The sequence below is a fragment of the Podarcis liolepis genome (assembly GCF_965112155.1).
Source record: "Podarcis liolepis genome assembly, chromosome: 10".
In the NCBI taxonomy this organism is placed as follows: Eukaryota; Metazoa; Chordata; class Lepidosauria; order Squamata; family Lacertidae; genus Podarcis; species Podarcis liolepis.
In genome coordinates, this window is record NC_139562.1 from 12,233,366 (window position 1) to 12,246,788 (window position 13,423).

Below are 13,423 nucleotides of genomic sequence, written 5' to 3' on the forward strand. Positions count from 1 at the left end.
AGATTAAAAGGTAGAGTGAGAGTCACACTTCCGGATTCCATTTGGAGGCCCCCCCTTTGCGGGGCAAGCAGAAAACCATGGCACTTGGAGGAATCCCAGGTCTTTTTAGACCAGTGGTTCTCGACCTGTGGGTCCCCAGATGTTGTTGGACTACAACTCCCATCATCCCTGAGCTCTGGCCTTGCTAGCTGTGGGTGATGGGAGTTGTAGTCCAACCATTCTATGGTGTTTATGAGGGTTTATTTATGCATGTGCCTCACTTTCGAACCGGAAGTATGTAACAGTTTTGCGCCATGGCCCCTTGGAAGAATTTCCTCCCTGGAGAGATTTCAATAGGCTGCAAGTGGAGGGCGGAGCCAAGGGCTCGTGGGCGGGGCTCGTTGCCTTGGAAACAGAGGGGCGGGGCTGTAAACAACTTTCCAGCCGCCCGGTCTGGGCGAGCAGAGGGAGGAGGCGAGATGGTGAGAGGGGGAAGGGGGGCAGAGGCAGCCCCATTGGTTTGCAAGGACCCATTTCCACCCCGCTTGCACCCACATCAAAATTGGGGGGGGGAGGAGTGGGTTGTGTCATTAGCATAAATCTGCATACCCAAATTAGGTGCGAGTCAAATAAATGTGTGGAAGCCTTAGTGCAATGGCCATCTACTCCTCATCCACCCTTTGCAAAATGCTTTAAAGAATCCTTTTGACAACTGGCTTCAGTATGTTTTATTTTATGCAAATCACATAATTATGCATGCTTTAAATTCTTCAGAAATAGCAAAAATGTAATTCGTTTAAACCTGGGGCGTGCTGCCCTCCCCCCAGCTGCTACCACTAGGGTGAAAATCTGGACACAAAAGTTGTTGAGCTTTTTGAGCCATTTTTAAGGAAATTCGCCTTCCGACATGGGTTGACAAATGTCCATTTCCCCAGACGTTTCAGTGGTTTCCAACCAGACGCTGTTTCCAGCAGCGAAATCCCGGCTACGGCCAGGATATTCCAGACGTAGGGCACCCCTAGCTTCTGCCCCCCATGGTATATACGTATATATATTTCCAGTTTTGACTGTTTGTTTATGATACCTGCTTTCTTCTGACTTTCTCTCTTCTTTTGCCTTGCAACATTTAGGGTCCAAAAAAGAAAAAGGTAGGTAGGTTGCTAGTTAGGTAGGTAGTCCAGTAGATCAGCTTCATATTGTTGCCACAACTGCATATAGTTACAACAGCCCAAATGCCAAGTATTGATATTGCATGCTTAATATTATTTCAAGTTTGTATCTTGCTTTTCTGCGAGAAATTATATTAAACACTGCTTGTATGGTCACTTGGCAGAATCAATAATATATATATTGTTAGTGAATAATATATTTCAGTTCAAGAACTGTTTGGTTAAAGGTTGTGGTTATTATTTATAAGGTGGCAATTATTTATATCAGCTTTTCCCAAGCTGGTGCCCTCCAAATGTTGTTGAACTACAATTCCCATCATGCCTGAAGATTGGCCGCTCTGGCTGGGGCTGATGGGAATTAGAGTCCAAAACATCTGGAAGGCATCAGGTTGAGGGAGGCTGGCTTTACATGATAGTTGGCCATGCTGGCTGGGACTTATGGGATGTGCTCCCTCCCTTGGTTACAATTAGCATTTTTTTTAAAAAAGGTTCATTGCCAACTACGTTACCTGGTCACCCTGTCCCTAAATACTTGGCTTAGAATCACAGAAGCACAGACTTGTACAGTTGGATGGGACCGCAAGGGTCATCTTGTCCAAACCCCTGCAATCTTTTGCCCAATGTGGGGCTCAGACCCATGACCCTGAGATTAAGAGTCTCATGCTCTACTGACTGAGCTATAGCTCCCACTGCAATGTTAGGTTTCTGTTATGCCATTGTGCAGTTCTTGGAGTCACAAGACTCTGTTGACATTCCAGACTGTTGGAAGTCTCACGGGAGACGGATGTTGATGTTACTGGTTTCCTGTTTCTTTGTTCCTTTCGTTTTCTGTCTCTCACAGAGAGCAGGTGCATATTCTTTCTGTCCTGCATATTTAGAAATAAACGTAGCAATGTAGCACATATTTCTGTCTCTTCTGCTGCTGTCTGGGTACTCTGCCGAATGGGGAGCATGCCTCATGCAAAGGCTTAGGTCATTAATCACCATCAGGGGAGATTCCGAAGATATGGCCGTAGGAATAGCCATTTCAGCTCGGTCGTACGGAGGCTCCGACATGCAATACAGTCTTTGCTTTTCATCCAAACTGCTAATGTTAGGTCCTTCATCCAAACCACCTGCTGCTCCTAGCTAGGAGAGATATGCAGAAGCTCTGGGTCTTAGACAATCCACATTGTTTCACTGGAATTCACCCTGTCATTCTATAACTATATCTATATACATCTATATCTATATGTGTCAACTGGCATGCTCGTAATGGAGATTGTTCTGCTGCAGTCCTGCTTCCAGTCTTCCTCCTCCTGCACTGCTGTGAGCTAAGCCCTGGTTTGGCTTCACTCCTCCAGACAAACCTGTAAACCATGGGTAGGCAAACCTGTAAACCATGGTTAGGCAAACCTGTAAACCATGGGTAGGTAAACTAAGGACCGGGGGCCGGATCCGGCCCAATTGCCTTCTAAATCCGGCCTGTGGACAGTCCAGGAATCAGTGTGCTTTTACATGAGTAGAATGTGTCCTTTCATTTAAAATGCATCTCTGGGTTATTTATGGGGCCTGCCTGGTGTTTTTACATGAGTAGAATGTGTGCTTTTATTTAAAATGCATCTCTGGTTTATTTGTGGGGCATAGGAATTCGTTCATTTCCTCCCCAAAAATATAGTCCGACCCCCCACAAGGTCTGAGGGACAGTGGAACGGTGCCCTGCTGAAAAAGTTTGCTGACCCCTGCTGTAAAACAAAGAACAAACCTTGGTTACAGCTCATGGCTTGCCTGGAATGTGACAAACCACAAGCCTTGGTTTGGATGGTATACTAAGGCAAACCGTAGCTTCCTAAACAGCAGAACAGCAGCACTAGGAACTAGAGTAGCTGTGAAGCGGCAATGATCTCCCTTTGTCTGCAGCCTCGTTTGTTTGCACTAAAGCCTTATTTTGGCTCTGTGCCACATACAAACCAACTCTGTATCTAGACATGTGTGTTTCAGTAATGGACAGGGAAAACCACTGCCTCCTTTTCTTTCTAAATTCCTCCTGTTTTGTTCAGTGAAGTTTGCTAAATCGATGGTTTTCAAACAGTGCTCCTGGTAACCGTAGAAGTACCTTTCAAGTTAAATTTTTAGGCAAAACTGTTTGCAATATTGCAATATAGACAAACTGTATTCCACAAATAAGTATCCTTACCTCAACATTGGGAATAAAGTAGTTGAGCCCCAATTGTGCTACCGACTCTCTCTCTCTCTCTCTCTCTCTCTCTCTGTCCTTTTTTTCCTAAAAAAAATGTTTAGTGGTGCTCTCCTTTCGACTCAAGAAAATCACCATTTTATAGTTCAAATCAGGGAAAACAAATACAGTAAATGGACAAAAGTACAAAGATTCACAAAATGTTTAGGGGTATGCGTCCCCCTGCATCCCCCCCCCAGAAAAAAAGCACTGAGAAATAGTAATATATGGCCCCCCTTTTAAACTTCAGTCTGCTGGTGGTAAAAAGAAGCTTAGCAAAGCTGAGAAGATGAGACTGCTGAGAGAAGAAGAGGAAAGAAGACTTCTGGAGGAAGGTAGGGCGCATTTCGCACCATGTTCCCTTGTTAAATTGGTGGAGTAAGAAGGCAGGAAGCTCCATTATCCTTCTGCTTCTGGATATTTGGCTTGCATGCCTTTCTCATCCTGCAGCCGGTGCCTCGTCCTAAGTCTTCATGTGCTGACACAGTCGGTGTTTGCAACAGTTTGCTCGCATTATTAAACTCCTTTCTGTCTCACTGTTGACAGTCTCTGCCCCCCCTTTTTTTCCAGAGCAGGCCCGAGTACGTGCCGAGCTAGAGGAAGCTGCGCGACTCGAAAAGGAAAGGATTGAACGAGAGAAGACGGAACGACTGGAGGCCAAGGTTAGTGAACACACAGAGGGAGTTAGAAATCGCCTTCGGTTGAGTCTGACCATTTGTCCATCTGTTGTCTACACTGTCTGGTGGTGACAACGGAGGGACATTCCTAGCTCTGCCCGAGATATTGAACCTTGGATATTGTTCATGAGAGACTGGTGAGCTGCAGCTTTCCCCAGGCTTTGCTTCCGAGTGGCTATGGTCAGTACCAGGATAACAGGATGATGGTTTTCATGGGATGCGAATAAGGCTGCACAAGTATCAGGCTCGCAGACTCCCCCTCTCCTGTTGTGTGGCTCTAAGGAGTAGGTACATGTCATGGTGCTGTCAGGCAAAGAATGTCCAGAGGAAGGAATTAACTCTTCATTGTCCTGAACACCCTTCAGAAACTGGGTTTTGCCCCTCAAGCTCTTCTAAGTCTGGGGTTGGGCCAGGCAAAAGCTATGGTCAGGCAAAGGATTACAGACGCCGAGAGACAACAGGACTGCTCAAGGTGCCCCGGCTATAAAATTGGAGAAATTGAGAGATATATAGCCGCACTGGCAGCATATCTCTTCTTTCTCGTCTCCAAAAATGCAAGAAGGGCTTTTATACTCGCCAGAAGCTCGGCTCTGCCCTCGCCAGTCCTGGAAGGATCCTTTTAAAAAGTCCCATATGCTCAGAGACTTTGCGCCTGTTCATTGGGGGATATAGGAAGCCCAGAGCACTTATTCTTTAGATAATGCCTTTTATGAAGAGGCACGTAGTGAGACCATTGATCCCCTGCTGGTGAGGTTTGCTGACCTCCCGGAAAAGCAAAAATTCGACCTTTTCCTGTTAGCAAAGATCATAAGACGACACGGATGGTCGCCAGATTCTGTGTACAGATCTGTAGGCGCAGACCATCCCCCGACTCAATCTAGTTCGTCAAGAAAATCCCCAAACGGGGTTCCATGGGTGACTCTGGGTCATCTTTCTGCGGTAGCTTATCTTAAAGTTTTAAGTGTCTATACACTTATCACATTTATAAATTTTAAATTGTTGTACATTGCTTTAAATGTTTGTTTTCCTTCTGGATTGTACCCCCAAGTGTGTTTTATAAGATGGTCTCCAACCGTAATAAATTATCTAATCTAATCTATCTATCTATCTATCTATCTATCTCTTCATTGCCAGAAGTACAAGTTAGGAACAGTCATGTCCAATCGTCCTATGTCTCTCAGCCACTCCTACGCGTGCCCCCAAAGAGGCAGGTGCAGCAATAGAGAGACCCCACCCCAGACCTTGGCTTATGTATCTTCCCCACCAGAGCTGCGCACAAGCAGGTGAAGACTATGCCTGCGTGTAACCTGCCTCTGCTCCTCCCTCTTCAGCCCTCTCCTGGTCCTGTGAGACAGCGGAGCATCAGCAGGAAATGTGGAAGCGCTTGACTCCACACCAGCCTGACGTCTCTCTCCCTCCTGCACCTGTTCCTCATTCTCCAATCCTGAAGTTTCTCCTGCCTCTGGCTCTTGTCTCCCAGCTGCTGCAGGTTCCCCCAGTTTATGGATCCTTCCTTCCAAGTCAGTCTCCCACCTTCCTTTCTCTTGGTGATCAGTACCTCACCTCCAGCCAGTCCCTGGCAATACACTTCCAATGACAGCTTTAGAACAGCTCTGCATCACACCAGGGATTGCCAACCTTTCCGGACCTGGGACCACATTTGCAAACTGGAGAAGCTGTCATGGGCAACCAAGCACGTAAAGGAGCCTAGCACTTGTTTCAGGCCTAATGTAATGGGTTGAGGGAGCACTGCAGGCACCGCCAAGGCCAAGAGCCAGGAGTGATGGGAGTTGTAGTCCAGCAACAGTCACAGGACCATCCGTTCCCCATCATTGAGGCTATGGATTGCTGAATAAATAGCTCTTCAGACAGGTCATGCAGGTCAAAATAAAACCAACCTGGTTATGTTCCATGCAGGATCAAGAACGCAGAGGGATTGAACTTTCCGAAATTCATGTTCTGGAGGAAAACTTTCTGACCGCGGCCCAGTGGAAGTCGAAATACAGAGCCCTCGCTCAGGTAGACGTGGGTCTCTCATCACACAGTGTTAATAGCCATAGAATACTTCAGCTCTGGTTTCCTTAAGGAAAAAAAAATGGAATCTGTAATGTGTATGGGTTACTCGTGCATAAGTTGCCGCCTCTCCAGGCTTTGTTGCCTTGCTAAACCTTTCAGTCTGGGCAGCCCTTCACTTCGTGGCTGCCTCAGTCGCTAGCAGAATCCGTCAGTGGGCGTTTCTCAAATCTTTTCCAACATAAAAGTTGTTTGACACCCAGTCTCCTCCTACTCTCTCTGCGCGGAAGTCTTCTGCGCAGGGTGGGCGTGGGTAGCGGAGGACCCATGCTCTCCCCGCTGGTGTCTGGTGAAGAGTCCTGGAGCCCTCTCGCCAATTCCCCCATCAGCCCCTCTATATCCCTGGTGTTGCGCTGATTAGCTTCCCCATCTGCGGAGCTGCCTCTCTCCCTGCTGGGCCCTTCTCCAGCATCATTTGAGAGCCTTCCCTCCACCTCTAGCTCCGATGTCAGTTCCCTGACAGAATCAAAAGCGAAATTTTAAATGCTGGAGATGTCATGCAGCCTCCTGTTAAAACTATAAGTTTATAACAGCAGTGGAAATGGGCAGTTACCTCAAATCTGGGAGACCATAAAGCGTAAAACACATTTATCCAGTTGCCTTGATAACTCCCTGTTATGTACTGAGACTAGGATCCAAAATGCAGCAGTCCGATTGGTCCTAGAACAATAGGATCCAGAATGCAGCAGTCTGATTGGTCCACAGCAGCCACCCAGTCCAACTCCAGGTGGAAGTGAATCCACAACCTGATTGGCCTAGGAGAATCCTGGAATTAGCCAATCACGTGGGGCCCATTGTGTATATAAAACAGACATTCTGAGGGAACTTCCATTTCTCCTCACCACTATGAGCTGATTAAAGAGCATGAAATCCACCCTCGACTCCAAGTATATTTCACTCCCTATTAATTGATTTCTTCTTTACGCCACAGTGAGTATTTTGTGTCTTATTTCCTCCTAGTGGAACCACTACACAGGCTGCGATGGGAGCCCAGACCCAACCATCCCCCAGGATATCAATACTTTCATGAGCTTGTGGAAAGAAGACCCAAATAATGACATCCAGCTTGTTATTGCAAAGGGAAACCAGGTGCTGGAAGTAAGTCTCTGTCATTTGGGAGAAAAGGCTTCTGAATAACACCTTAAGAAGTTCCTCCTGGATCAGGCCCTCAGCCCGTCTAGTCCAGCATCCTGTTCTCACAGTGGCTGAACAGTTGCCTGTGGGAAACCAGCAAGCAGGATTCGAACACAAGAGTGTCCTCATATCCCCCGTGCTTTCTAGCAGCTGGCATTCAGAAGAATTGCTGCAATAAATGAATGTGTAAGACGCTCACAACACTGTGTTTTTATTGCTCCTTGCCAAATCTACAGGAGAGCAAAGCCACCCCTTCTCCCTTGATCTCTAGCATGCAGAATTATTATTATTATTATTATTATTATTATTTTATTATATATTTTTTATTATTATCAACTAACGGAGAAAGTTTAAATGTCTCCTAGCTAATCGAGAAGTTAGAATTTTTCATCATGGACACTCCTTTCCACGAGCTCTCTGCGAAGCATGTCGCGCAGTACACGGAAACCATCCAGCAACTGCAGTCTCTCCTTCACGACAAATACAGCGCAGCCACAGAACAAATGCTGAGGGTAAACAGATGCTGGTATTATTTCAGATCCTTGAGGTTGCCTGTTGCTTCTTACCACCGGTGGGACAGCCGGGGGGTTGTGAATGCAGCGGCGCTGTGGTCTAAACCTCTAAGCCTCTTGGGCTTGCCGATCGGAAGGATGGCGGTTCAAGTCCCTGCGACGGGTTAAGCTCCCGTTGCTCTGTCCCAGCTCCTGCCAAGCTAGCAGTTCGAAAGCACGCCAGTGCAAGTAGATAAATAGGTACCATTGCAGTGGGAAGGTAAATGGCGTTTCTGTGTGCTCTGGCTTCCGTCACGGTGTTCCGTTGTGCCAGAAGCAGTTTAGTCATGCTGGCCACATGACCCGGAAAGCTGTCTGTGGGCAAACGCCGGCTCCCTCGGCCTGAAAGTGAGATGAGCGCCGCAACCCAATAGTTGCCTTTGACTGGACTTAACTGTCCAGGGGTCCTTTACCTTTTACCTTTTTAGGAGGCCAGATTGCACTGTGTAGACCTCCCTGCCACCTCCCTGCTCCTAGGAAGCTGCAAGTTTTCACTTCCTGGGAGGTCAGGTAAGCTGCCTCCAGCCCACCTTCCGCTAGAGCAGCCTTTCTCAACTTGTGGGTCCCCAGATGTTGTTGAACTACAACTCCCATCACCCTAGCTAGCAAGGCCAGAGCTCAGGGATGATGGGAGTTGTAGTCCAACAACATCTGGGGACCCACAGGTTGAGAACTGCTACGCTAGAGTCTTGAGGGCTGATGCACACATTATGGCTCATTTGGTTTGAATTGGACCTAAAATGTAATGTCTGTATGGGCACAAGGGTTTAGAAACCTGTATTATCATATGGGCAATACATATCGTAGACCGGATTGGCTGCAGATACTTGCCAGTTATACCTTGGTTTGCAAACTTGGTTTTGCTCCACCTAATGTGTTGAAAGTACCCCAAGTAATTTGTGTTAGCACATAGAATCATAGAACTGTAGAGTTTCTGCGATGCAGGAATCGTGCGCCTACAGCCGTTCCTGGGAGGGCTCGAACCACCGACTTTCTGGCTAACAGCCGGACGCACTGACTCATTTCACCACAATGATAGGAAGAAAAATGGGTGGGATCATTTGCAAGGGTCCTGAGATTATGTCAGTTAGAACTCTGGGAGAGTTTATGGCTTTTCTTCCTGTAAGATTGCATTGAGATATTTTCACTCCCAATTCTCTTTCTGTGGAGCCAGCTCCCATTGGTCATTCCAATGCTCTCAAGAAGGGTCTGTGTGCATCACTGATTTATGCAGCAAGCCTCAATTCTCTCCGTTTCAATGTTCTGTGCAGGAAGCCAGCAGCTATGCAGAATCCGAAAGTGGGAACATGGAGGTTGTCATTAAGGAGAAGAATGTTACATTGTGCATTTGGGCAAATCTCAAGAAAGTTCCAAAGTAAGCGTTTGAAGAGGAGAGGGGGCTTGTTGAAGACCTTTCCTTTTGGCCTGGGAGCCATGATAACGCAGTCTGGTCCCATGTCCTGGTCAGGTAACATTTGACATATTGATCAAGTGGAGTCGCTAGATGATGGTTACCTAGGAATTAGCACCATGTATTCCAACCTCTTTCGTTAAGGCCAGATGCTCTCTGTTTCAAGCATCTTGAAATCCTGACAAAACAGAAGTATTGTTTTTAGGGGACAGGCGGAAGGCGGGTGTGGGGGATTCCCTGGTCCTGAATGGGGTAAGTGTGCCCCTGAAGGACCAGGTGCACAGCCTGGGAGTCATTTTGGACTCACAGCTGTCCATGGAGGCACAGGTTAATTCTGTGTCCAGGGCGGCTGTCTACCAGCTCCACCTGGTACGCAGGCTGAGACCCTACTTGCCCACAGACTGTCTCGCCAGAGTGGTCCATGCTCTAGTTGTCTCCCGCTTGGACTTCTGCCATGCGCTCTACGTGGGGCTACCTTTGAAGGGGACCCGGAAAGTACAACTAATCCAGATTGCGGCAGCTAGACTGGTGACTGGGAGCGGCTGCCGGGACAACATAACACTGGTCCTGAGAGATCTGCATTGGCTCCCAGTACGTTTCTAAGCACAATTCAAAGTGTTGGTGCTGACCTTTAAAGCCCTAAAAGGCCTCGGTCCAGTATACCTGAAAGAGCGTCTCCACCCCCATCGTTCTGCCCGGACACTGAGGTCCAGCGCGAGATTTACAAAATAGATGGGGGAAAGATATTGAGATGGGTCAGAGTTTGTAAGAACGTTCTTGTGGTGCATAATTGTGTCTGCATTCTTCGCAACCAGGTTCCGCAACCAGATCTTTTACGACGACCAGAGGGAGCCGTGGAACGGGTTTGAGCTCCCGAAGGCGCTGGCCATTTGCGATGTGGCGGTGCGCATCTTGCACACCCATTACGACCATTTGTCCCCTTTCCGGACTTTCCCTAGCGAGCCCCCAAAGCTGGAGATGCCACCGATCAAAACGGTGAAATCCGTGAGTAGCGCGGTCAAGAAAGGGAAAAAGGGCCGTAAGATGGTAGGAGAAGTTAGTCAGGAAAGCAAGACAGAACATCTAAAGGTAAGGGTTGGCTGAGGGGGAAGAGGGCATCATAGTGTAGTAGATTGATAAGAGACAAGAGTTACAAAGCAATTTTCCTCTGTAGGAGGAATGTACGGTTGTTTCCATCATGGCATTTCACTCACACAGCAGGGACTTCCCCTTCCTTTCCGCTTCTGTGGACCCCAAAAATCTATCCCTGAAGGTTCCCCCAGCCTCTGTGGCAGATTTTACCTCAAGGTTCGCCTCTCTCCATATGAACCTACCCGGACTCCGAGATCATCTTCTGAGGCCCTCCTTCGTGTGCCTCCTCCATGAGGGTGGCAACATGAGAACAGGGCCTTTTCTGCAGTGACTCCCCATTTGTGGGAAGCTGTCCCCAGGGAGGTTGACCTGGCGCCTTCATTATATATTTTTAGGCACCATGTGAAAACCTTCCTCTTCGACCAGGCTTTGGGCTGATTGACCTCCAATGCCCAATTAAATGTGCTGTAGAAGGAGAGATTATTGGTTTGTTTCTGTTCCTATTTTTGTTATGTACTTTGCAATTTAATACTGTAGTTTTATGTTGTGAACCTCCTAGAGATCTATGGGTATGGGGCTGTAAGCAAATTTAATAAATAACAGTAATTTTAAGGGGGTGCAGGGGAGGGGGAGCGGAAGTCTTGTGCATGCACACGAAAGCTCATACCAAGAAATAACTTAGTTGGTCTTTAAGGTGCTACTGGAAGGAATTTTTTTTATTTTGACTATGGCAGACCAACACGGCTACCTATCTACTACTGGAACCCTGGTGGAAAGACAGCTCCTGCAGGCCAATCAGGTTGCGGATTCACTTCATCCAGGAGCCTGATTGGCTGCTCCTGCAGGCCAATCAGGTTGCGGATTCACCTCCTCCAGAAGCCTGATTGTCTGCTCCTGCGGATTCACTTCCATCTGGAGCTGGATTGGGTGGCTCCTGCGGACCAATCAAACTGCAGCATTCTGGATCCTATTGTTCTAGGATTCAGCTCAGTACATAACAATTTTGCTATGGCTAATAGCCATGGTTAGACCTGTCCTATGTGAATTAGCCTTGCCCCCCACTTTTAAAGCCATTTAAGCTAACAGTTATGATCACGTCTTCACGGCACCACGTCTTTGCTTTTGCATTGTGTAAAGAAATCCTTTCTTTTGTATGCCCTGAACTTCCTGCCATTAAATTTCATTGGATAACCCTGCGTGGTAATATTACGCGGTGGAGTAGATACTGGCACTGTGAGATTCTGGCCCCCTCCCCCCCACTTTTGGGGATGTGTAATAAAGGGGGAACATTTTGCCAACTGGTTTCCACAGTTCTCCAAGAAATATTCTGTACTCTTAGATCTTCTGTTGTGTTTACTAAACTATGTAAAAGAGCACGCAAGAGTAAACCAACGAGATCAGGCTCTCTATTTCATGAGCCTAGATCAGGGGTCTGCAACCTTTAAGACAAAAAGAGCCACTTGGACCCATTTCCGAAGAAAAAACAACTGGGAGCCGCAAAACCATTGCGACATTTAAAACAAACATATCTCCGGAGCCACAATCTGACAGCGGGCAGGAAGGTGACGTCGGGACGGTGCGTGACTAACGCACGCACTGCCCCCATGCAACGTCACAGCCAGTACAGCGCCCGCCACAGTGGGGAGTGTCGGGCCGCACAATGTGCCTCCTCCCCTCGCTAGTATCCACCCCGGAGCCACGGCAAAGGTGTAAAAGAGCCACATGCGACTCTGGAGCCGCGGGTTGCAGACCCCTGGCCTAGATGGAATACCTAGCTTATGCCAAGGTGTGTGTGTGAGAGAGCAAGAAATCAGATGAATAAATTCGATTTAATGAGGAAGTTAAATATTGTTAAACTAGAGGCTCTCCTTAAGGAAGCAGAGAGGTTTAGCAGAAGTATTTGTGAGTGGAACCTGGTATCTTGCATCAACGGAGAGTTGGGAATTTCAGGGCAGGGAATTGATCATGTGCACCTATGTGGACATGAAATTAAGGTATTCAGGGAAAATTCAAAAGCTTTAAACAAAATGAAGAACACGTCAGATGCCAATTAAAGTACCTGCAGCCTTTTAGTTTCATTGGCATCTATCTATAACATTTTATTTTTTTGCTCTGTAATGGTAAAATGGTTAATTTTTTTATATAAAAGATTAAAAGATTAGTTCTTTAACTATGGACGTTCTTAATATTTTGGACATGTAGATTGTGTATTGATAATCTGCACTAGTAAAGTTTATTTGAACATGACTGCAGAGATGAAGTCAAGACCCTAGCCCTCATTGTGCCCTGAGAAGTTTCCCATCCACAGTTTCCCTAACAAAGGATCTAGCAGGCCAGCATCTGCAGCAAGGTGTTTGTTTATTGTTTTCAGAGTGCCTTGCATAATTCCGCCATCTCTGAAACGAAGAGCACCAGCGAAGAGGAGGGGAGTGTGGACAAAGTTTTTGACAAGAGCTCCAACATCTTGAAATCTGTTTCCAGAGGTACTCAGTCAAGCTTTCTGTGCGCTGACTGTTGAATAATGGCGTCGGTTTAAAGCAGGGATGAGGATGTAGTCAAGGAATCATAAAACTATAGAATTGGAGGGTCATCTAGTCCAACCCCCTGCGATGCAGGAATCTTTTGCCCCATCCATGTGGGGCTCAAACCCACGACCCTGAGATTAAAAGTCTCATGCTCTACCAACTGAGCTGTCCCAGGACTGGCCCATGTGTTGCTGGACTCCAGTTCCCCATCGTCCCTGGCATCAATTAAATATACCTTGACCCCAGGAGATGGTGTCCCTGTGGAACACCCCCCCCCCCTTCACATGTCAAGGAGATAAAGAACTACACAACTTATAGAAGGTATCTAAAGGCAACCGTGTATCAGGAAGTTTTTAATGCTTGATGTTTTACTTTGTTTGTATATATGCTGCAAGCTGCCCAAAGTGGCTGGGGAAACCCTACCAGATGGATGGGGCATAAATAATAATACAGTGGTACCTCGGGTTACAGACACTTCAGGGTACAGATGCTTCAGGTTACAGGCTCCGCTAACCCAGAAATAGTACCTCGGGTTAAGAACTTTGCTTCAGGATGAGAACAGAAATCGCGAGGTGGTGGGGCTTCAGGTTAAGAATG

General features: G+C 47.1%; 1 protein-coding gene across 8 annotated transcripts in view; it reads left to right on the plus strand.

Moving 5' to 3' along the window:
- LOC310686824 (GTPase KRas) overlaps window positions 1–13,423 on the plus strand; it is a 263,944-nt gene that overhangs the window by 238,726 nt on the left and 11,795 nt on the right. Inside the window, exons 1-10 of one of the 8 annotated variants that reach the window (XM_083461116.1) lie at window positions 279–461; window positions 1,110–1,127; window positions 3,614–3,698; window positions 3,934–4,025; window positions 5,958–6,059; window positions 7,074–7,211; window positions 7,613–7,759; window positions 9,070–9,173; window positions 10,025–10,298; window positions 12,673–12,784. In XM_083461116.1, the coding sequence (XP_083317242.1) occupies window positions 294–461; window positions 1,110–1,127; window positions 3,614–3,698; window positions 3,934–4,025; window positions 5,958–6,059; window positions 7,074–7,211; window positions 7,613–7,759; window positions 9,070–9,173; window positions 10,025–10,298; window positions 12,673–12,784 (1,240 nt within the window). In that variant the 5' untranslated portion in view covers window positions 279–293. Of the gene's footprint in view, window positions 1–278; window positions 462–996; window positions 1,017–1,109; window positions 1,132–3,613; window positions 3,699–3,933; window positions 4,026–5,957; window positions 6,060–7,073; window positions 7,212–7,612; window positions 7,760–9,069; window positions 9,174–10,024; window positions 10,299–12,672; window positions 12,785–13,423 lie in introns of those variants that run through there. The other 7 variants (XM_083461122.1, XM_083461125.1, XM_083461121.1 and 4 more) reach the window with 7 other exon arrangements.